Source organism: Eriocheir sinensis, chromosome 5 (assembly GCF_024679095.1).
Source record: "Eriocheir sinensis breed Jianghai 21 chromosome 5, ASM2467909v1, whole genome shotgun sequence".
Classification (NCBI taxonomy): domain Eukaryota; kingdom Metazoa; phylum Arthropoda; class Malacostraca; order Decapoda; family Varunidae; genus Eriocheir; species Eriocheir sinensis.
The window spans coordinates 7,787,303-7,809,759 of NC_066513.1; the positions used below are offsets into that span (position 1 = coordinate 7,787,303).

At 46.3% G+C, this 22,457-nt stretch overlaps 1 protein-coding gene across 32 annotated transcripts in view; it reads left to right on the forward strand.

The window, feature by feature from the left end:
- The window catches only part of LOC126983884 (receptor-type tyrosine-protein phosphatase F-like), a 334,247-nt gene that overhangs the window by 45,206 nt on the left and 266,584 nt on the right, over nucleotides 1–22,457 (forward strand). For 22 of the 32 annotated variants that reach the window (XR_007736281.1, XR_007736311.1, XM_050837047.1 and 19 more), the window contains one exon: nucleotides 564–787. The exons of the other annotated variants lie outside the window; for them this stretch is intronic. Coding sequence is in view for 20 of the 22 variants with exons in the window: in XM_050837047.1 (XP_050693004.1) it covers nucleotides 564–787 (224 nt within the window). In the remaining 2 variants the exon portion in view is untranslated. The remainder of the gene's footprint in view (nucleotides 1–563; nucleotides 788–22,457) is intronic. 32 annotated transcript variants of the gene reach the window in all.

A 22,457-nucleotide genomic window follows, 5' to 3' on the forward strand; every position in this document is an offset into this window, starting at 1 on the left:
TTTTTCGCCATTTTGAATTTTTAATTTTGGGAAAAGATGTGTGTGTTGTGTGAATGTAGTGTGGTGTAGAAAGAGAGAGGAACTGTCTTTAGAGAGCATGCTGAACTGCTCTCTGGTGTTGAGACAAAAGGGAAACGGTTAGTGAGGACATGGGAAGGGTCTTTGAAGGGCTTCAGCACTCTCCTCGCTTCCCATATATCCTCACCAGGAGTAGCTCACGCCCGTTCGGTAGGGGTCTTCCTACCTACTCCTACTAGCGGATGGTCTACCAAAGCCTGTTATGTTGCAGGCAGGCCCTTATAGTGGTGCCATCTTGCTAGGCTCATAGTGGACCCCGGAGTTGATCTGTGATCCTCTTTTACAATAATTTAGAGTCCGGGTTGATAGGTAGTCTTCAGGACAGCATGTAAGTAGTTTTAGTCTATTCGGTGATAACTAAAAATTGTTAGCTTGTAGCGGCGGGCGTCTATTCTAACCATTAGCATTAAAGTATGGTGCGCATCATGACTCTGCTCCTCCTTCTAACATAGCAAAGGACAGGTGACTCCACTTATGCTTTACAGAACCTGGGAATGTGACTAATCTGCGAATGGAGGTTGCAAACGGGACTTCCCTGCTGGTGACTTGGGATTACACCGAAGGCAGCCCCCTTGATGGAGAGCTTGAGTCCTTCAAAGTGTCCTGGGGAGTACAAGGAGAGGCCACAGGACGGAAACAGCAAACAGTGGGACTACTGAAGACATTTCTTATAAACCACCTTCAACCCAACACTTCATACACCATCAAGGTTAGTGTTTAATAACCTAGTTGTGGTATACAGGACAGGAGCTACGCTGGCACTGTCTCGTCTCTATCTACTATATTTCAACTTGGGCTTAAATTCATGAATCGCCTTTGCGTGAACCACATCTTTTCCAGGCCGTTCCAGGCCTCCACCACTCTTTGTGGCAAGCTGTTCTTTATGTCTCTATTACAGGGTTCCTTTTTCATCTACCTTCCATGGCCTCTTGATTCTCTTGTATCCCACTTTGTTAGATAATCTCTGTCCACTTTTTCCATCCCACTCAGCACCCTATATACCGCGATCAAATCTCCTCTCTCCCTCCTTTGTTCCAGTGTCGGTAGGGTCAGCTGCTTCAATCTCTCTTCGTATGTTAAATCTTTTACTCCTGGAACCAGGTTTGTTGCTGCGCTTTGAATCCTCTCTACTTTCCTTTTATTTGTCATTGTACTCGGCGACCATTCAATTGCAGGGTATTCCAGTCTTGGACGTATCATGGTTACAATCGGTTTCTCCATCATTTCCTCATCCAGATATTGAAAAGCAACTTTTATGTTTCTCATCAGGTTGTATGTCCCACTTACAATTATAAGACAAATTGTCTGATACAGTTACTGTGTGCGTGTGTGTGTGTATTTACCTATTACTGTTTACCTCTTTGTAGTATACATGGTCCTAAGCTAATGCTCAAACAGTCATGTCTCTCACTCTATATTTGTCCAGCTTTCCCTCCATTTTATGGACACTGTCTGCTTCAACAATTGCTTCATTAGTCAGTTCCATGTATCCACACTGCAGTATGGAAAACTGTATTTTTTTGGTATCTTTCAAACAAGTCCCCTTTCTCAGTTTCTTACTATGTCTTCTTAGCTGTCTCCCCTCTTCTGTCTTGAGCAAATAATTTATATCCAACGCATCCATTCTACTTGTATTCCTGTACAACGCTATCAAGTCTCCTCTTTCTCTTCTTTCTTCGAGTGTTGGTAGGACCAGCTCATCCAACCAAAGTTCGTATGACAGGTTTGATAGTTCTGGTATCATCTTGGTTGAAATCCTTTGGATCCTTTCGAGTTTCCTTATATCCTTTTTCCTGTGTAGTGACCAGACAGCCACTGCATACTCTAGCCTTGGGCTAATCAATGTTGTTATCATTTTCTTCATCAAGTCCAACTAGTGAAACGCCACTCTAATATTTTGTAGCAAACTGTTTCTCCGAACATCTTATGTCTGTGCTTCTCAGGTGTCCGTGTATCTTGTTGCTTTATGTTATCTAAGTATTTTTCTTCACTCACTGTGTCAATGATTGTTCCTCCCATCCTATACACTCCACACGGTCTATTTTTACTTTTCCCATTTTCATTGTGTGACATTAAATTTTCTTTTCGTTAAACTCCATTTCCCATTCTTTATCCCATTCATGTATCTCATTTTAATTTTCCTGCAGCCTATTACAGTCATCTTTATCTTTTTTTTTTCTAAACAGTTTAATACCATCTGCAAACATATTCATATAACTCTTTACTTTTTTTCCGGCATGTCATTTACATATATTAAAAACATTGTTGGCGCTAACACTGATCCCTGTGGCACTCCACTTGTGACCTTTCTCCAATCCGATTTTTCATCTGTGAACATGATTCTCATTTCCCTGTTTGTTAGGTAAGTTTTCATCCATTCTGTAATTTTTCCCCTAATCCTCTTCTATGTTCTAATTTCCACAGTAATCTTGTGTGTGGAACTTTCTGGAAAGCTTTTTTTAGGTCCAAAAATATGCAGTCTTCCCATCCGCCTCCTCCTGTACCATATTTATTACTCTCGGATAAACACATATTAGATTTGTGACACAAGATTTACCTTGTCTGAATCCAAATTAACTTTCATTTATTATCTTCTCTCTTTCCAGATGGTCCACCCACTTTCTTTTAATTATCTTATCACACAGTTTGCACATTACACTTGTTAGGGAAACCGGTCTATACTTCAGAGGCTCTTGTCTATTTCTGCTCATATAGTGATACCACATGCTTCCTCTTCCTGTCATGAATTGGTTCTAATAACTGTTCATTGCACTCTTTCAGTACTTGGCCTGATTTTTCATCTGGACCCATTGCCTTCCTACCACCTAGTGATTTCAATAGGCCCAGTATATCTTCTTTATACACTTTTATGTTTTCCATTCTTTTGACACCTCAATCTTCATCTCTTCTCTCTCTTCAAATTCTGTCTCTTGGGTTAATACTTTCTGAAAGATTTTATTTAATATTTCACAAATTTCTTTTGAATCTTCACAGACTTGGTACCCCACTTTGATCGTATTCACAGCTGCTTTTTTCCTTATTTTTTTATTTATATGTTTATACAAAAGTTTTGGGTCTCCTTACATTTACTATTATATTCTTTTCATATTTTATTCCTTCTCCTCTCCTCACTTTAGTATAATAATTTCTAGCTTGTCTACAGCTTTCACTATTAATGGCATTCCTTCTCATTTTTCTTAAATTGCTTCATGCTTTAGCTTTATTTATCTTTTCTCCCAGAACTCTTTTTTCCTCTGTAATAAAGGAAATAGTTGGCTACCTACTTTACTACACCTTCATTATAAGTTTTAAGGAAGTTTTGTTGTTGTATTTTCTCCGATTTTTAATTTCTGACCAATTTAAAATTTTAAACAAAGCACTCAAATCATTCTACCTAGATTTATTGTAATTTCGTTTTTTCTCCTTGTGGTTCTCTAATCCAATCACTTCACATTCTCCGTCAATTTCTATTTGTAATACTTCATGGTCACTTTTTCCCAGTGGACACTCGTGTTGCACTTCACTTAACAAGTCTATTCCTTTAGTGAAAATTAAGTCCTATCTTGCTGGTTGTTCACTCTGCTCCGAGCGTCTTAGAGTCCTGATCCCGCCTTACGTGACCTCACTTGCTTCTTGCCATCATCCTCGTGGATTGGGGTACAGTGTTCATGGCGTCTTCTGTACTCGCTGCCTGTTGCAAAGTGTTGCCTATCGAATTGGCGAGCCTGTTGTGTGCTGAGTGTCAAGTGCTGTTTGCTGAGTGCTGTGCCATACGCTGTTGTTGTTGAGTATTGGGTGAACGAATTGTGGTTCGCTGAAAGGATACATTTTTGGTTTAAGTTTACTACCTTTCTACCTGTTATCTACCTTCTCGTAGTGTTCTGTGTACATATATACACACTTACATACAACATTAGTGTTACATTCTTTCTCTTTCCGTGCTAGATATTGAATATTTGCACATCTCAAGTGGCAACACTGCGCCGCTCTCTCACACTCCTGCGGAACTGACGGCCATAGTGTTAGACTTCCCCATTCCCATCCCATCCCCATCCCTTACCCATGGCCATAACCCGTAGTGTAAAGCGTCCCCATGTGGTTGGGGTTGCTTTACGTTACCCCGTGAGGGTGCGGATGGGGTGGGAAAAGTGTTGACTCCGAGGGGGCAGAGAGCAGGACATCTTCGGCTTTTCCTTCGTATATTTCAAGAGTAAATAGTGTTCTATTTGTTATTATAGAAGGGCATATATTGAAAAGTATCAGAATAATCTTATGACTGATATTATATCGCAAACTTTGCTAAAGTTAATATATATTTTTTTAGTTTGTAAAGTCTGTGGTGTTTCCATTTGATTGTAAACGTACAGTTATTCCTGAATATTCATTTATAATTGTCCACAAGAATGGCAAAAGACAGCAGATTGATGACTAAATATGGCATTATTATGGGAATACTTAACATATACCATAAAAAATAACATTTCTTGGGCACCACCTTGATTTAAGACAAAAATGCCATAAATGAAACGACCTGGTAACCCCGGTGTGGCTGCCCGGATGTGTGTGACGAGTCATGGATACCAACCTGTCTCATAAATTAACTTACCCGCGTTACTTGTTATTTACTTGTAGATCAACAACGCTATTGCTTTGTTTTATGATATATAATGTTTATGAATACAATGGCGTGTAAAAAAATGCATTATTTATTTCGTTTTCTGTAATTATTGGTTTGAAAGTGCTGCCAACATTATTATGACATGCGGATTGGTCCCTCATATCTGTCCCGGGGACGGGAAGGTGACGCGGTTTGTCCATATCTCAGTCCCGTGTATGGGGATGGGGACGGAAAGGGAATGGGGAAGACTAACACTATGGCCGTGAGAGACCTGACCCTATTCCCTTGAGGTTTCCAAGTAGCTTAATCCTCTTTGACTCCTACTGAATCTTATAATTATCCCTCACCTGCTTCTCTCTCTCTCTCTCTCTCTCTCTCTCTCTCTCTCTCTCTCTCTCTCTCTCTCTCTCTCTCTCTCTCTCTCTCTCTCTCTCCCTCGCTTTCTCTCTCTTTGTATTTCGCTCTCCCCCCCCCCCTCTCTCTCTCTCTCTCTCTCTCTCTCTCTCTCTCTCTCTCTCTCTCTCTCCGTATTCAATATGTCCTTCCGACAAGGCATCGTCCCTTCGGATTGGAAAAAGGCTAACGTGACACCAAGTTTTAAGAAAGGAGATAAAAAAATACCAGGTAATTACAGATCCATTAGTCTAACTTCAGTTGTAGGTAAGCTACTTGAGAGCATAATTAGAGACAAAATTGTGATTACCTTGGAAGCCACTCATTAATTGGGGATTCACAACATGGCTTCCGTAACAAAAGATCCTGCCTATCAAACCTATTGACCTTTTATAACGACCTCTTCTCAGTTTATGACGTAACCAAATCATTGGACATAGTCTATCTTGATTTCCAGAAAGCGTTTGATAAAGTCCACGTCATAAATTACTTTATAAATTAAAGCATATAGGTATTGGCGGTCAAGTAAACCAATGGATCGCGAATTGGTTGAGCAGCAGACAACAAAGAGTAGTGATTGACGGATTTAATTCAGAGTGGGCGCCGGTCACTAGTGGCGTCCCTCAGGGCTCGGTTCTTGGCACAGTGCTCTTCATTATTTACATCAACGATGTGGAAGTTGGACTCAATAATCGCATTAGTAAATTTGCAGACGGCACAAAGATTGGTAACTCTGTTCTCACTGACGAAGACAGGCAAAGCCTCCAAGGGGATTTGCACAAAATTTCAGCTTGGTCGGATAGATGGGAGATGTCCTTCAGCGTAGACAAGTGCCAGGTCAATGCGTTCAATGCGTTAAGGACTTGGGGGTCAAAATCGCGTCGAACCTCAAATTCTCACAGCAATGCATCGATGCAGCAAATGAAGCGAACATAATGTTGGGCTTCATTAAAAGAAACTTTATATTCAAGAATAAAGATGTAATACTTCCGCTCTACAATAGTTTAGTCAGACCCCACGTGGAATTTGCGGTACAGTTTTGGTCTCCCCACCATGCAAAGGACATTGCTAAATTAGGTGTTCAGCGTCGGGCAACAAAAATTATCCCTTTCTTGCGCAACAAATCCTACGAAGAAAGGCTTTCCACCCTTAACATGTTCTCGCCTGAGAAACGTCGCCTCCGAGGAAAACTGATAGAATGTTTTAAAATACTTAATGGTTTCACGAATGTAGACAGATCAAAATTGTTTAAGATCGATGACACTTTGCGAACGAGGAACAATGGCATAAAACTCAAATGTAGACAAGTAAATTCAGACTGCTCCAAATTTTTCTTCACTAACGTTGTAGTGCGAGAATGGAATAAGCTCCCACCTTCAGTGCTCCAGTGTAACACGATTGACTCCTTTAAAAACAAGTTGGACCGTCACTTCCTTTAACTTAACATTAACTAGAGTAGAAATGTAACGTTTTGGAGCCATCTGATTAATGTAGAATCACTTAGGTTTAAGGACAGTCCACCTAGTCTGGACCATGGGGTCTGTGTGGTCTGATCTTCTATGTAAATCTATGTAAATCTCTCGCAACCTCCCTCGCTTTCTCTCTGTCTCTCTCTCTCTCTCTCTCTCTCTCTCTCTCTCTCTCTCTCTCTCTCTCTCTCTCTCTCTCTTTATTTAAACACATGTTTAGTATATTAGTACATGGCAATATTATTTTCCTAAGCTAATGTTCCCCCGGTGGGGAGCTTTTCAAAAGCTTCTGCCGAGATTACAATTATATACATGTTTATAATTATTTACAAGCGTTTACATTTACGCTTTTACGGTGGGTGTAGGAGTAGCCACCTATGGGACGCAACCTTCATCTGATGAGTGGACAGTTGTGTCACGTCCATATCAGCAGTGAGGTTGTTCCACCACACCACCGCTGCGATGGAGAAGGCACGTTGGTGAGTGCTGGAGCGGGCCATTGGCACTTCCAGGAGGGAGGCGTTGCTCAGCACCGTTCTCGTGCTGCGCTCAGACCTCCTCCAAGTAGTCTTCAGGTCCGTCAGGTGGGGGCGCTTGGCCCACTTGTGCCTTGTGTAGAATCGTCTGGGAAGCGACTCGGCAGTGGTGCTCCAGGCTGTCCAGCTGGTTCGTGGCCGCTCCTGCCCTTCGCTCGTGTGGTTGTTGTTGTTGTTGTTGTTGTTGTTGTCGCTGTCTCTCCCACTGGCTCGGTCGGTGGTGCTGGGTACCGTTGATGAGGCGTTCTGCCCTCCTGTGCACCTTGCCCAGCAGGTTGAGGTGGCAGCGGGCGCTGGCCATCCAGGTGAGCGGTGCATAGTCCATCACTGGACGGACTTGTGCCTTATGGAGGCTGTTCAGGCCTTCAGCGTGAAGGAGGTTCTTCATGCGGCGCAGGAGGTTCACCTTCTGGGAGGCTTTATGCGCCACCCTTTCAAGGTGACGGTCGAACCGCAGCTGAGTGTCCACCTTCACGCCTAGGATGTCGACGCTGGACTGCAGAGGGATGGTGTCGTTCCCAAATCTCAGCCTGCCCTGGAGTTGCCTCGCGTCCTCCCGAGAGCGTGATATTACCATGGCTTGGGTTTTGTCAGGGGCAAACCTGACTTGCCACCTTTTTCCCCACCTCTTTCTATCACGTCCTGGGCTTCCTCCCTTTTATATGCTCTGGAGAGGGTGCAGTAGTCGGGGTAGGCGCTTGCTGCCGGGATGATTTGCAGGAGGTCGTTAAAGTATATGTTCCACAGAATAGGTCCAAGGACGGACCCCTGTGGAACGGACCCCTCCACCGGGAAAGTGGTCGAGGTGCTTCCGTTGACTGCTACGCGGAGGCTCCTACATAACAGGTAGTTTGAAAGCAGGCGCAGGTCCCCCGTGATGCCTAGGTGATGTAGCTTCGCCGACAGACCGCGGTGCCAAACGGAGTCGAACGCGCCAGCTATGTCCAGGGCAATCACGAGAGAGGTGTGGCCGTCATCAAGGGTGTCATGCCAGGACTTTGAGAGGAGAAAGAGGTAGAGCGGCCCTTCAGAAAACCAAACTGATTCGGTGACTGCAGGTGGTTTTCCTTGAGGAAGGATGTCATTTGCTCCCCGATGCTCCTCTCAAATAATTTGCTGATGATTGGGAGGAGTGATATTGGCCTGTAATTGCCTGGCTCAGACCTTGATTTTTTCTTGTGTACGGGTGTGACTCTGGCCTCCTTCCATTGTGCAGGCCACACCCCGGTCTGCAGGCATCGCCGGAAGATTTGGGCGAGGGGGCTGGTGAGCTCATCGGAGCATCGCCGCAATAGGTGTGGACTCACGCTGTCAGGGCCTGGCGCCTTCCTGGTGTTAACGCCCCTCGGATGTCTCCTGACAGCATCTTCAGAGATTAGCACACTCTCTAGTCTTGAGGTGATGAGTTGGGGGAGGGTGGGGAGCTGCCTGTCTGGTTCCTGGGTTGTCATCTTTTGACTGAGATGACAGGCCAGCAGGTCAGCCTTTTCCCGGTTGGTGATGGCCAGGTCTCCATCAGGTTTCCTCAGGGGCGGGCTACTTTCCTGGGGTTAAGGCCTTGCTGTTCCTTCACCAGCCCCCACCACTGTTTCGGGTCGGTTTGGTTAGAGGACAGCCTTCTCCTCCTGTCGGCATCCCACCTTACTTTTGCCCACTTTGCTGTCCTCGTCATATTTTTGCAGGCTCGTCTGTGTTGGGCCTTATTTTCCTGTGTGGGGTGTCTTTTGTATCGTGTCCAAGCCTTATGTTTCCTTTCGGCTGCAACACGGCACTTGTACCCGAACCAGGGCTGGTCTTTTGGGCTGGTTGAGTAGGTGCGGTGGGGGACGTGTTGCTGCTGGACGGTGTTGAGGACAGTGGTGAGGGCGGAGACGTCATGCTGTGGGTCACCGTTTCTGACTGTGCCCCATGCAGTCGCTGCTAGGGCCTGCCTTGCAACCGTCCAGTCTCTCTCTCTCTCTCTCTCTCTCTCTTTAACCGTGATCCCGCAAGTACCACCACCTCTATTACCAAGCCTCTAGATAAATTAAAAATCCTTAGTTTCAATGCGCGTAGCCTTAGGAACAAATTTGATGAACTGAGATGTCTTGCTCTAACATAAAATTTTGACATAATTGCTATAACCGAAACATTTATCGACACCACATATATTGATTTAAGTTCCGAATACAACATAGATGGCTGCAGACTCTTCAACAAAGATCGTGTAAACCGTAGAGGCGGTGCCGTCGCCCTTTTTGTCAAAAGCTATTTGCAACCCACTGACAAAACACCAAGAAACAGTAACGTTGAACATTTGTGCGTACGAGTAAACATTGCAAAAGTCAATTTAAATATATGTGTCACCTACAGACCTCCCGGGCAATCACTCGATGACGACCTTGAAATGTACAGCGTCTTAAGGCAGTCACTTAATAACAACGACTCACTGATATTAGGAGACTTTAACCTCCCCCATATCGACTGGGCGACACTGTCAGGTACAGAAGGCGAGTCACATAGAATGATCGAATTTCTAGAAGAAACTCGACAAAATAATATACTTGACCTTGTTATAACGACCCAAGATAACCTAGTCATTAATGTCACGGTAGGAGAACACCACGGTTCTTGCGATCATAAATTAGTGCGCGTCGACATTAAAGCTCAATCATCAGTGACTGAAAATAAAGTAAAGGTGCCCAATTTCAAAAGAGCTAACTTCGTAGAAATCCGAAAAAAACTAACAGAAATACAACTATCAGATGACGGCAACGTAGAGGAAGCCTGGCTAAGCTTTAAAAATCACTTACTCACTCAGCAGAACACATTCGTCCCCTTGTGCGAGAAGCGAATTAACACTAATAAAAGCCCACCGTGGTTTAATAGCGAAATTAAGCAATCAGTCAATGAGAGAAAATTGTTTTACAGGTTAAAGAAAGAACAAAGCACGCCCGAAAATATTAGACTTTATAATGATGCCAGGCGACGAGTAAAAAGACTAGTTTGTCAGGCAAAGCGTAGATATGAAGAAAATATTGCAGCCAACTGTAAAAATAATCCGAAATCTTTCTTCAGTTACATAAACAACAGAAAGGCGATCAAAAGTGGTATTGGACCTTTAACAGACAGCGACGGTGCACTAGTGACTGACAGCCAACACATTGCAAACCTCTTAAACAATTACTTTTCCTCGGTGTTTAATACTAAGTCTTCCTTTCGCTACCAACAACGCCAGTACTATTGTAAATCTTGAGCATGCATTGCTTAATTTTGAAATAACAACCGATGAAGTCCTTAAAGCTCTCCATTCACTTAAAACAAATAAAAGTCCCGGACCCGACAAAGTATATCCAATACTGCTTAAAGAAACAAAGAGCGAAATACTCTCCTCCCTCACTACCGTATTCAATATGTCCTTGCGACAAGGCATCGTCCCTTCGGATTGGAAAAAGGCTAACGTGACACCGATTTTTAAGAAAGGAGACGAAAAAATACCAGGTAACTACCGACCCATTAGTCTAACTTCAATTGTAGGTAAGCTACTCGAGAGCATAATTAGAGACAAAATTGTGAGTTACCTCGAAAGCCACTCATTAATTGGGGATTCACAACATGGCTTCCGTAACAAAAGATCCTGCCTGTCAAACCTACTGACCTTTTATAACGATCTCTTCTCAGTTTATGACGTAACCAAATCATTGGACGTAGTCTATCTTGATTTCCAGAAAGCGTTTGATAAAGTCCCACATCATAAATTACTTTACAAATTAAAGGAAATAGGTATTGACGGTCAAGTAAACCAATGGATCGCGAATTGGTTGAGCAGCAGACAACAAAGAGTAGTGATTGACGGATTTAATTCAGAGTTGGCGCTGATCACTAGTGGCGTCCCTCAGGGCTCGGTTCTTGGCCCAGTGCTCTTCATTATTTACATCAACGATGTGGATGTTGGACTCAATAATCGCATTAGTAAATTTGCAGACGACACAAAGACTGGTAACTCTGTTCTCACTGACGAAGACAGGCAAAGCCTCCAAGAGGATTTGCACAAAATTTCAGCTTGGTCGGATAAATGGGAGATGCCCTTTAACGTAGACAAGTGCCAGGTCCTTCAAGTTGGAACAAAAAATAAGAATCCCTTCCTTTCGCAACAAATCCTACGAAGAAAGGCTTTCCACCCTTAACATGTTCTCTCTTGAGAAACGTCGCCTCCGAGGAAAACTGATCGAATGTTTTAAAATACTTAATGGTTTCACGAATGTAGACAGAACAAAATTGTTTATGATCGATGACACTTTGCGAACGAGGAACAATGGCATAAAACTCAAATGTAGACAAGTAAATTCAGACTGCACCAAATTTTTCTTCACCAACGTTGTAGTGCGAGAATGGAATAAGCTCCCACCGTCAGTGGTCCAGTGTAACACGATTGACTCCTTTAAAAACAAGCTCGACCGTCACTTCCTTGAACTTAATATTAACTAGAGTTGATTGATTGATTGATTTGGGATTTCCTTCGTGGCGCCGCAACATCTTGGGTCATATGGCGCCGGAGTGCGTAATAAAATGGAAAGCAAATTAGTAAAATAACCTTAGTTTAGAAAAATCTATCCATGGACCAAAGTATGTTGAGGGGTATTAAAAAGTGTTCTAAAATGGTCCATTAGAATAACTTCAGAGTTTAAAAGACTACAGGAGATGGAGAACGCCCACCTCCCGCAAATACCCCATGACGTCATATCCCGGGGTGAGCACCTTTTCCCCCAGCATTAGGGAGAGGGAAAAATTTCCATTTACATGACACCGGGAGAGGTACTGCTCACGCAGGTCCTGCAGACTGGGGCACTCGACCAGCAAGTGCCGGACAGTCATGGGGACCAAGCAGTCGTCGCAGTAAGGCTGCACACCCCGAGACATGAGGAAGCCTTGTGTGTAGCGTGTGTGACCCGTCCTCAGGCGGGCCAGAACGGTTTCCGTTTTGCGACACTTTATGTGGGAGTAAGACCACGGACGTCTTGCCCTGGTCGTGACTTCCCCCATCTTGGTGGTGGCAGTCATATCCTCCCATCTGGCCTGGCACACGCTATCAGCGGTGGCTCGGATGTTAGGGTACAAGTCTTTGCAGGGAAGTGGGCGAAGGTGAGGTGCAGCAGCAGGGACAGGCCGGGTAGCCGCCGCCTTGGCCAGCCGATCGGCCTGCTCGTTCCCCTGAACCCCTACATGGGCCGGGACCCAGCAAAAGGCCACCCGACTACCTCGACGGTTTAATAAGTAAAGCCATTCTAAAATCGATAAAATAAGGGGATGACAGTAATCACGGGCCGCTATAGCAGCCAGTGCGCTACTAGTTTCGCTATAAACAGTAAAGGAGTTCTGGGGGAGACTAAACATAATTTTGAGAGCTAGTAAGATAGCGGAAGTTTCAGCCGTAAAGACTGACGCCACTCTAGGAAGGCTAACGCCCCGGCAGAAGGTGGGAAAGACGACACTGAAGCCTGCTCCAGTGTCCGACTTAGACCCATCCGTATAGACGGGAACAGAGCCCTCGTGAGAAGAGAAGTGCTCTAAAAATAAGGACTGTGCTGCGTAACAGGGGAGGGAGCTCTTTTGGTCCGTTATAGGTCTACACACTTCTACGCTGGGAAACTGCCAATAGCCCACCCTCGGGATGCGGTGGGGACAAACAGTGAATGGAGGAACTGCCCAGGCTGCCATAAGTGACTGCACCCTATATCCAAAAGGTTTAGGGAAACTCGGCCGAGCGTCATACACGCGAGCGAGAATCTTGGGAGGCGGTAACACAAGGCACAGAATCTGGAAGGCGGTGAGTCCGATACCAGCATCTCAGCATTAAAGACCTCCGGCGCAGGTCCAAGGAATGCATGCCGGCATCCACTAACATACTAGCAATCGGACATGACCTAAAGGCTCCTGTTGCAAGACGGACCCCAGCATGATGCACAGAGTCCAACATACGGAGACGAGCATCCGACGCAGATGAATATATCTCGCACCCATACTCCAGTTTCGGAAGTATAAGTGATCTGTGCAACATGAGGAGGGTCTGGCGATCCGCACCCCAAGAGGTATGGGCTAAAACTCTAAGGAGGTTAATTGCCTTCAAACAAGTTGCCTTAATATACCGGAGGTGATGGAACCAGGTCAGCCTTGCATCGAATATCAGCCAAAGAAATCGGGTCTCCTCCACACATGAGATTCTGCGACCGTAGAAGTATAGGTCTGGGTCCGGGTGGACTCCATGAATACGGCAGAAGTGCATGGCCACAGTCTTAGTTTGGGAGAACCGAAAACCTTGAGTTTCAGCCCACGTGGATATCCTGTTAAGTGCCAGCTGTAATTTTCGTTCTATCAGTGACATCCTGGATCCAGAGACTGAGATGGACAGGTCATCGACATACAAACTCCCTCGGACTCCTTCTGGTAGTACACTAATAACGCTGTTGATGGCCACGGCGAAGAGAGTAACACTGAGAATACTCCTTGCGGCACACCATCTTCTAAAGAAGAGCATCAGAGTGCTTGTCTCCAACCCTCACCCTCAAGAAACGATTCGATAAAAACTGTTTGATAAAAATCGGAGCCGGCCACGAAGACCAAACTCATGGAGGTAAAGTAAGATGCCATGACGCCAGGCAGTGTCATACGCTTTTTCCAAATCAAAGAACACTGTAACTTGGTGTTGGTTGGAGGCGAAGGCCTCACATATAGATGACTCCAAAGATAGAAGGGCGTCTGAGGTGGATCGCATTTTGCGAAAACCATATTGTACTTGTGATAAAATATTCCCTTTCTCTAAGTACCACATGAGCCGCCCATTCACCATCTTCTCCATAACCTTGCAAAGGCATGAAGTGAGTGATATGGGACGGTAATTTGTTGCCTGCCGGTGGTCCTTTCCAGGCTTAGGGATTGCAATAATAACGGCAACGCTCCAGGAAGACGGATAATCACCGGTATACCAAATTCTATTAAAAGAGACAATAAAAACATAAGTGATTCGTCAGGAATATGACGTAAAAAGGAGTATGGGATGTCATCGGGACCTGGTGACGAGTCATGGCACTGGTTTAGAGCTGAACGAAGTTCAAGACTAGAAAAAGGGGCATTATACGACTCGCCGTTATTAGAAGCAAAACTGAGGCCAGCAGACTCCAAGCGCCGACGATGGCGTCCCGAAGGAGATGTAGTGTCTTTCCTAGATACATTTGTAAAATGTTGGGCACGGACTTGAGCAACTGCAATAGTTGCGGACACGTACCTGCCGGCTTCTTCCAGGACCGGAGGGGCAGGGACGGTATATTTCCCAGAGATTTTCCTCACTCGTTTCCATACCTGCGCTAGGGACGTCTCCTTGTTTAGGGTGGATACGTATGCCTTCCACGAAGCACGACGGGCCTCTTTAAGGACCCGTCGGGCATGGGCACGCGCCCGTTTGAAGGCTTCTAAGTAATGTGGATCTCCACGATGTCGGCAGAGGCGTGAGAAAGAGGCTCGTATTGCATTAAAAGAAGCGGCGCACTCCGTGGTCCACAAAGGAATGGGACGTCTGGGAAAGTGACCAGACGTCTTTGGAACTGCTAATATGGCTGCCGAGTGTAGTAAGGTAGTAAAATATGCCACCGCTTCGCCAGTGCTGCTGAAGTCATCTAATGACCGTGCAGTGGAACTTAGCTGTTTGAAGAGTTGCCAGTCTGCTTTATCTATACGCCAGCGTGGGAGGCGAGTGCGTGGTTCGCCCTTGGCTGACGATAAAACAATAGGGAAGTGGTCACTTCCATGCAAGTTCGGTAAAACCTTCCAGTTGAAATCTAAAATAATATTAAAAGAACACAAAGACACATCGATAGCCGTAAAAATACCCGTTTGGCTATGGAAGTGCGTCATATCTCCAGAATTAAGAACTCCCAGTTCCTCATCTTCTACCACAGATGCCAGCATCACGCCTCGAGGGTTAGTGGTGCAGTCTCCCCACAGTGGATGACGGCCATTCACATCGCCTAGTAAGAGGAAAGGGGCAGGAAGATCAGCGATCAAGTTATCAAGATCCCTCCTCTCTACATGAGCGCTTGGAGGAAGGTATAAGCTGCAAACTGTGTACTGTCGTGGGAGAAAGAGCTGGATGCTGACCGCCTGGAAGGGAGCTGACAACCTTACGCGTGAGAAAGGGATATCACGGCGGACCAGTATGGCACTGCCGCCACGATTCCCTTGGTCTTGTAGAGGATAAGAATATAAAATATGGTAACCAGGAGGCCCAAAAGGCGTACTTTCTCCTACCATGGTCTCCTGAATGCAAATGCATACTGGGGAATAACGGGCTATAAGACTGAGCAACTCTTCCCAATTGGCACGCAGACCACGGCAGTTCCACTGCACGATATTGAAGATGATTACTTAGTGAGGTGCTTTGGGGCTCTTCCGGAGAGGAATCGCCCTGCACCTACTGGGTTCCTTTTAAAGGGGCCATCACCCTTCATTAAAGGACCCTTGGTCCGAGCTGTAGCTGGTTGCGAGACCATATGTACCGCAGACCGATTGGCAGGCTGGGGGCATTCAACTACCCTCCTGCCCGCGACTGCTGCCGGCGTCTTCCCTCTCCCGCCTCTCCCAACCGTCCGCCACTCTGAGGTAGCAGCAGAGGAGGAGGAAGCAGAGGAGGTCCCCGGAGAAGACTCTCCGGAGGTTGAGGCCACGGGCGCCGGCAGCGACGCACCGCAAGCCTGAGCACCAGCAGACTCCGGCCCACAGACAGCCGGAGCAGCTGGCGCAGGGGCGGCCGGGGTACCTCCGGCGATCCTACAACTGGCGCCGGAGTTTGCAGCTTGGTAGGGGGAGTCTCATCGAGAGACTCCTCACTGCGTGAACGTTTCTGTTGTTGTGGCTCTGTTCGGAGCGGGACACGATTTGGTGTGATTTCAGGTAAAGGCGTCGACACAGAAACGACGGGAGCTGCAGAGCACGACATATCCTGGGAGGTTTTGAGACGGCGTTGAGCGTGTGACTGGAGAACTGAGGCATAGGTTCTACCAGGACTAGACAGCCTGGTAAGGGCGAGTCGCTTTGCCTCTACAAAAGACAATTTCTCTTTATTTCGAATGGTAAGCACCTCTCTCTCAAATCTAAGGCGATCACACTCTTTCGATGAAGCTGGATGGGGCTCGGCACAGTGGTAGCACCGAACAGGGCCTGGGCACTCCTCACCATGGTCATCCCTACCGCAGGTGACGCATACTTTAGGGAGACCATTCTGCAGGCGGCGGCATGTCCGAGTCACATGTCCATATAACTGGCAATGGAAACAACGTCTGGGGTTTGGGACATATGGTTTCACGTGGAGGTTTAACCATGCCAATTTTACAGTTCTAGGGAGCTCTAGCCGATTAAAAGTTATGAATAGTGTGGGTGTGGGTGTCAGTGCTCCTTCTTCTTTCTTGTGGACACGCCTCACCGCAACAACGTCATACTCCTCGAGTTCCTTAACCAGGCGCTCCTCCGAGTAACGAAGGAGGTCTCTTGAAAATACCACGCCGCGCGATTGGTTCATGGTAGCATGGGGGGCACATGATACTGCAGCCCGGGAACTGAGGTGAGGGCACGGAGTCTTTCACTCTTCAGGAGAAGAGACTTCCACAAGAAGGCTGCCATCTCCCTGCGGAAGCATCTTCGGCTCTCTGCCGCAAGTCTTGACAAGTTCACGGTGGACTTCGAAAATGTCGAGATCATTAACAGATCGACCATCTAGGGACTTTACGGTGATGTATTTGTCATAGGATACAGATTCAAATAGACCGGGCAGGACCTCAACTTGAGAACTCTGCGAGACTGGCACATTCTTTGGTCCCTGCTTCCGGCTCTTGGTCCGGGAGCCACCGTCTGGGGATTAAGAAAGAAGAGGCAGATGCTGCCCTTTAGTGCCACTCGGAGCCTGAAACGGCTCCAGGGTGGCGATGAGGAAGGCCGAGAAGAGGTTTCGGGGACTGTCGGAGGTCAGGTAGGGATGTAGGCCGAGGTAAATTCGGGGATTTAGATGCCATAAAAGGTGACAATTATTTCACTTCCCCACCCCCCCACCCACCACGGAGCCCAACATGGGGAGGCTAATGCTGGAGCAACAGCTCACAGCAGCCTCAGGGGTAGTGGGGGAAGTATACGTGGCAGCTGCCTGGTGTGAGGCGGCAGCCGCGGGACCATTGCGGTGCCCACCAGACAACAGCCACTTGACCCTAGCCAACGCATGACCAGCCGATTGATAGAGCGGGGCCACACAAGACCACCCGTCTTACCCCAACCCTCCCGCCAAAGGAGCGTGTTGTCCACCGAAGGGAACTACACCCTGCCCCGCGGTGGACTCAACTCCCAGACGAGAGGGCGCGGGGAGTGTACGGGACGCCACGCACGGCAAACACGTGGGGAGGCTCAGCCATGCCCTTGATGGTAGTCGGGCAGGCACATACGTCACCACTGGTAAGCCTCCATTACCAGTAGTGACGGGGGAGTGTTTAGTCCACTCTGGCCGACAAACAGCAAGCCCTACAGAGGTGGACGGACCACCTAAGTAGGTGGTGCTGCCGACCAGGCTTCAAGCCCCGCTACCACGGCAAGGAACTCCCCTCAGCGGGGAACTAGAGTTGAAATGCAACGTTTTGGAGCCTTCTGATGAATGTAAAATCACTTAGGTTTAAGGACAGACCACCTAGTCTGGACCATGGGGTCTGTGTGGTCTGATTTTCTATGTAATTCTATGTTACTCTATGTAATTCTCTCTCTCTCTCTCTCTCTCTCTCTCTCTCTCTCTCTCTCTCTCTCTCTCTCTCTCTCTCTCTCTCTCTCTTGTGCGCGGCCTCATCGCCTGACCTGACGTTAAAGCTAACCTCACTTTTATTTTCGTTTGTTTTCCCAGATTCATAGACAAATGGCGCTCAAGAAATGCTCATCGTGCTACTAAAAAAATTAAACCCATTTGTAAGATTTGCATGATTTGCCTGATGAGATAGCAAATGGAAACCAGTCTTCTTGAGCAGGACGAGAGGCTGCAAGCTGGCCAGAAGATCATTGAATTAACCCATACTGTTGAAACCTTGCAAGAATTTCTCCAATGCAACATCGCCGTACCTGCTACCACTGTCGCCCCATCACCCGCCACGCCTGCTCTTCTGGTCCCGCCACTAAACTGAAGGTGTCTTGGCACAGGGGAGTTGCTTTAACAGATTTGCAATACTAGAAGAGGAGGAAGAGGAGCAGAGCACTTTCTTGGTTGGAGACTCTATGATTTGCCAACAGGTAGTTGAATTCTGTGAAATAATCCCCCGTCGTAGGCGTAAATATTGTTATCCTGGAGCTGGAGTTGACGACATCACAGCTGCCCTGGACGAGGTCTCCGCTGAGGCTTCTCATGACTCTTTTTGTTCTCCTTGCAGGTACGAACGACGTCTGCAAGACCCGGTCGGAGGAACTGCTGGATAAGTACCGTAGGCTTATCCAGAAGTACAAGACTAAATCCCCTAGTATTGTAATTTCAGGAATCCTTCCTCGAATGTCGTAGGAGAACGACTCTTTCAGCATGGCCTTCTGCCTTAACAACCGGTTACAGACTTTGCAGGGAGCTTGACGTCGAATGCCATTTGTGACTTCAACCTCAGCATAATTGGCCTATTTTTCCCTTCCTCATATTTTCCTTGTCTTGTCACCTCGTCCACATCCTTTGTCAGCCTTCCGGCTTGCATTATTCGGAACTGTATACTAGCTCGGTCCCATACCCACAATCAGCCAATCAACAGTCAGATGAGTCAGCCAGACCGAGCCAGTCACGACGCAGGAAGGGCTTGGACAATGACGTCATAGTTTCTATGTAACAAATATATGAAATCAATATATTGTTGCCTTATTATGAACAACAGTGTGTGAGTGGCAAAAGTCCAAAAAGGAGTAGTAGAAAAATACTTTTTAATGCATTTCCTTAAGGTGGAAAGTCATTTTTACGGTTGAAAAAAAAATTTTTTTTTGAAAATTTCCATATGAACTTGCGCGGCTCGTGCGGAGGTACTGCGCCGCACTGCCAAGCGTTAGGGCGTCATGGTGGCCTTTAATTAAATACCTACTACCCTACGCACGGGGGATTTAAATATATATACTGTCACTTCTCTTTGTGTATCTTCTATTTGCATCCTCTTTTTCCGATTTTTTTCGTGATTATATGTAATTATGGTATGATAGTCTCTCCACATCTCCACGCGAGAAGAGTGAGTGAGTAGCGGGGAGGCAGATGGATTTTGCATTGGCATTTGATCACATCTTAATCAAATCTCTGGTTGCTGGGTCACTTTCACCGACAGCAGGAATTGGAATACCATCTTGTATCCTCCACCCAAACTGCGTGATGTTCATGGAATAATCTGGTGGAGAATGCTGATCAACCGCCTTTCAGAGTATCATCTGCAAATGGGCTCTCAATCCATGGAGTAGCAGACTTGGAGAAGTGGGAGGTTATGCTTTTACTTTCGGACTCTTCTTGTTTTTGGTATATATTCGGAATCGTGCGGCTTCCATTGATGTCTCTGGTACCTGGCCGTATAATTAAACAAAGAAAGGCTTGACTGCGTTCATGAGATCTGCTCTTGAAATGTCCACCTTTCCAAGAACGTCATCCAGACCTCGAAAGTCACCCGCAAGCATGGTGTTCAGTGCTGTGATTTTGCCTTTATCGTGAGGATAAGATGTTGTATCACATCCACTGAGCGCATGCATGCCAAGCAGTTGCAAAGACTTGTTCACCAAATGGTTGCAGGTAGCATTGATGTCCAGCACAGATCTGTCCCATCGTTCCATCTGGACTTTGCAATCCAACTCTAGCCGGTACACCCAGTATACCAAAAGGATGAAGACATCTGTGTCATCGCTTATAACTCGGATAACCTCAGTTCTGCACCTGGCAGCTTCAAGAACGTACGAGACAATGTGATGTCTGCCTCATCATGCTTAAAAGCACTGTGCTCTTTGACTATCAAATGTCGTGTTCTCGCCCAGGTTAAAAGAAAACAGCACACTGACCAGCCTTCGTTTGTTGATTTTGCTTTTGAGCAAAACGTCTCTCTTGGGAAGACTGTTTGTGATGTTGAGCTCGAATTCAATGGGCTCAACCCCAACTCGTCGTTTTCGCTCATGATCTTTTGCAGATCCGTCTTCATATTTATCAAAAACGACAACCTTTTCACACCCAACAGGGTACTGAGCCAGACAGTGTTTGATAGATTCTATCAAATCAGATGGGCTCCCTCTTTGCGGCCACACAATGTGATACAACGATGTTCGAGGAGTCATGTCAACTGTACCGAGACGTTGGACTAGCTTGGATTTGTTCGATTTTCTCAGGCAGCCATATTCGTCGATGAGCGATGGTGGTACGCCACACATCTCGTAGTTGAAGAGTGCCTCAAGACGTAGGTCCCTGCGCTGTCCAATTAACAGTAAACGCAGGAATAAGTTCTCAAGATCAATCACTGGTTTGCTGGTCATGTTCCTTGAACGTTTTTTTGGCTTCATAGTCTTTATGGGACTGCTGATGGAATTGTGTAATCCATCTGGTAGTCCAGAGATGAGGTTTTGCTGCATCTGCTCTCCAACAAATTGTGCAGGTCACGTTTACTTCAGAAGAAGCCATTTGCCCAGTAACTGGGTTGTAGAGCTGTGCACGATGATCTTCGAGTGGATGTGGTTACTTTTTCACCTCTGCCAAAATCTTGTTGCGATCATCTGCATCCAGCAATCTTCGATGTCTCAACTCCTCCTTGTGCTGTTTTTGAGGTGTATTCGTACGATTCTCCCCATAGATATGATCTATACGGTCAGAAACATGTACAGAAATGGGAAATGAATCAATCCATTCCGACACAAGCTCCGAGGACAATGTCATACCCTTAAGGGCACCCTTGCCAATCTTCATAGCTGTTTGTTCACCAAACTGGTCTGCAGATACCGCATTCCAGTACCCTTCCTGATGCCGACAAACAAAACTACCAGAAAGAAGATCATTTTTGGCCTCGTCAGGAAGATCTCTGAGCTCGAGAAGATACTGTGTTAGGTATCTTGCGTACTGCGAGTGCCCAGCTGCAAAAAAAGTACTTCATCATGCGTTGCAGAGTCAATTGCCGGAGATGGTACTTCCCTTCACGTTCTGAACGCTCAAACTGATGGACTAGGAGAGTGGGAATGAGGAAATTGTCAACCCAATGCTGACCAGTAGGATGCACTGGAACGGCTTCCAAGTACTCTGCTAACTGTTCGAAGGTCTTCAAGCCTGTTGCCAAAAATCGATGTAACAATGCAGCTGAGACACTCCGAAAAGCCCGGAGTGCTTTCGCCCAATCCTTGTCATTGAAGAAGCCAGTCAGCCCACCATATGCTGATGCCACATACACTTCAAGACCTGAACCTTTCATCAGCTTTTCAATACAGCCAACGAAGGACTGAATGATGTGCGTACCTCCAGGATGAACTATTACATCTTGGAACTGATCTGGCTGATTCCAGCAAACAACTGCATATCGATGGAAATGTATACATATGTCATTCCCATGTCACGCATTGATTGCTGCATGTAAGTCAAAGTTGTGAGGACCATGTCCGGATGAGCCGGAGGTGTATCGATCAGAGGACTGAGCATGTAGATGCTGGCAGGGCGGAGAGCACCATTATCTCTAGTCCACTGATTGTTAAAGCCATTCCATTCCATGGCATCTTGTCCTTGGCTTAGACTGTTCAGCCACTGGGCATCCATTTCTTGGGCAGCAACAAGATTGGACTATCTTGCACATGCATCGGTGTAAGCTATACCGTTAGTCTTACTTGCCACAATAAGAGGAGGTGTGACCTTCTTTGACCCGGTGGAGTGAAGTTGAACAGATCTGTTTGTACCAACCGTTTTAGCCTGTTTAGATGAGAGACGGGGTATTTCAAGTTTTCTAAGCCCAGGATATGCTTGCCCAACCTCTAGAATTCCAGCTGGATGAAACTGAAATTCTGTTTCCATGGTATGGGTCTCTCGCCGACCATTGGATGTTGATACCAGAAGGTCAAAGTTGTCGTACCAACCAAACACAAGGCCAACAGTTCGAAATAATCCCATGAGTTGGTGAAGTGTCTGAACATTTTCACTCACAAATTTGGCTGCGGATTTTCTATATCTAAGGACTTCCTCATACGAGGCGGTGTAGCCATGTGCATGCAGGGTTTTTAGGTCACTGCTGCCAAACTTATGATGGAGTTTCACTCCGAGGCCTAGAGTTATTTGATTGTTTGATTTGGTGATGTGGCTTTGGATGGATTGAGAGACTTATTGATGCCTTCTTAGTTTCTCCATCGGAC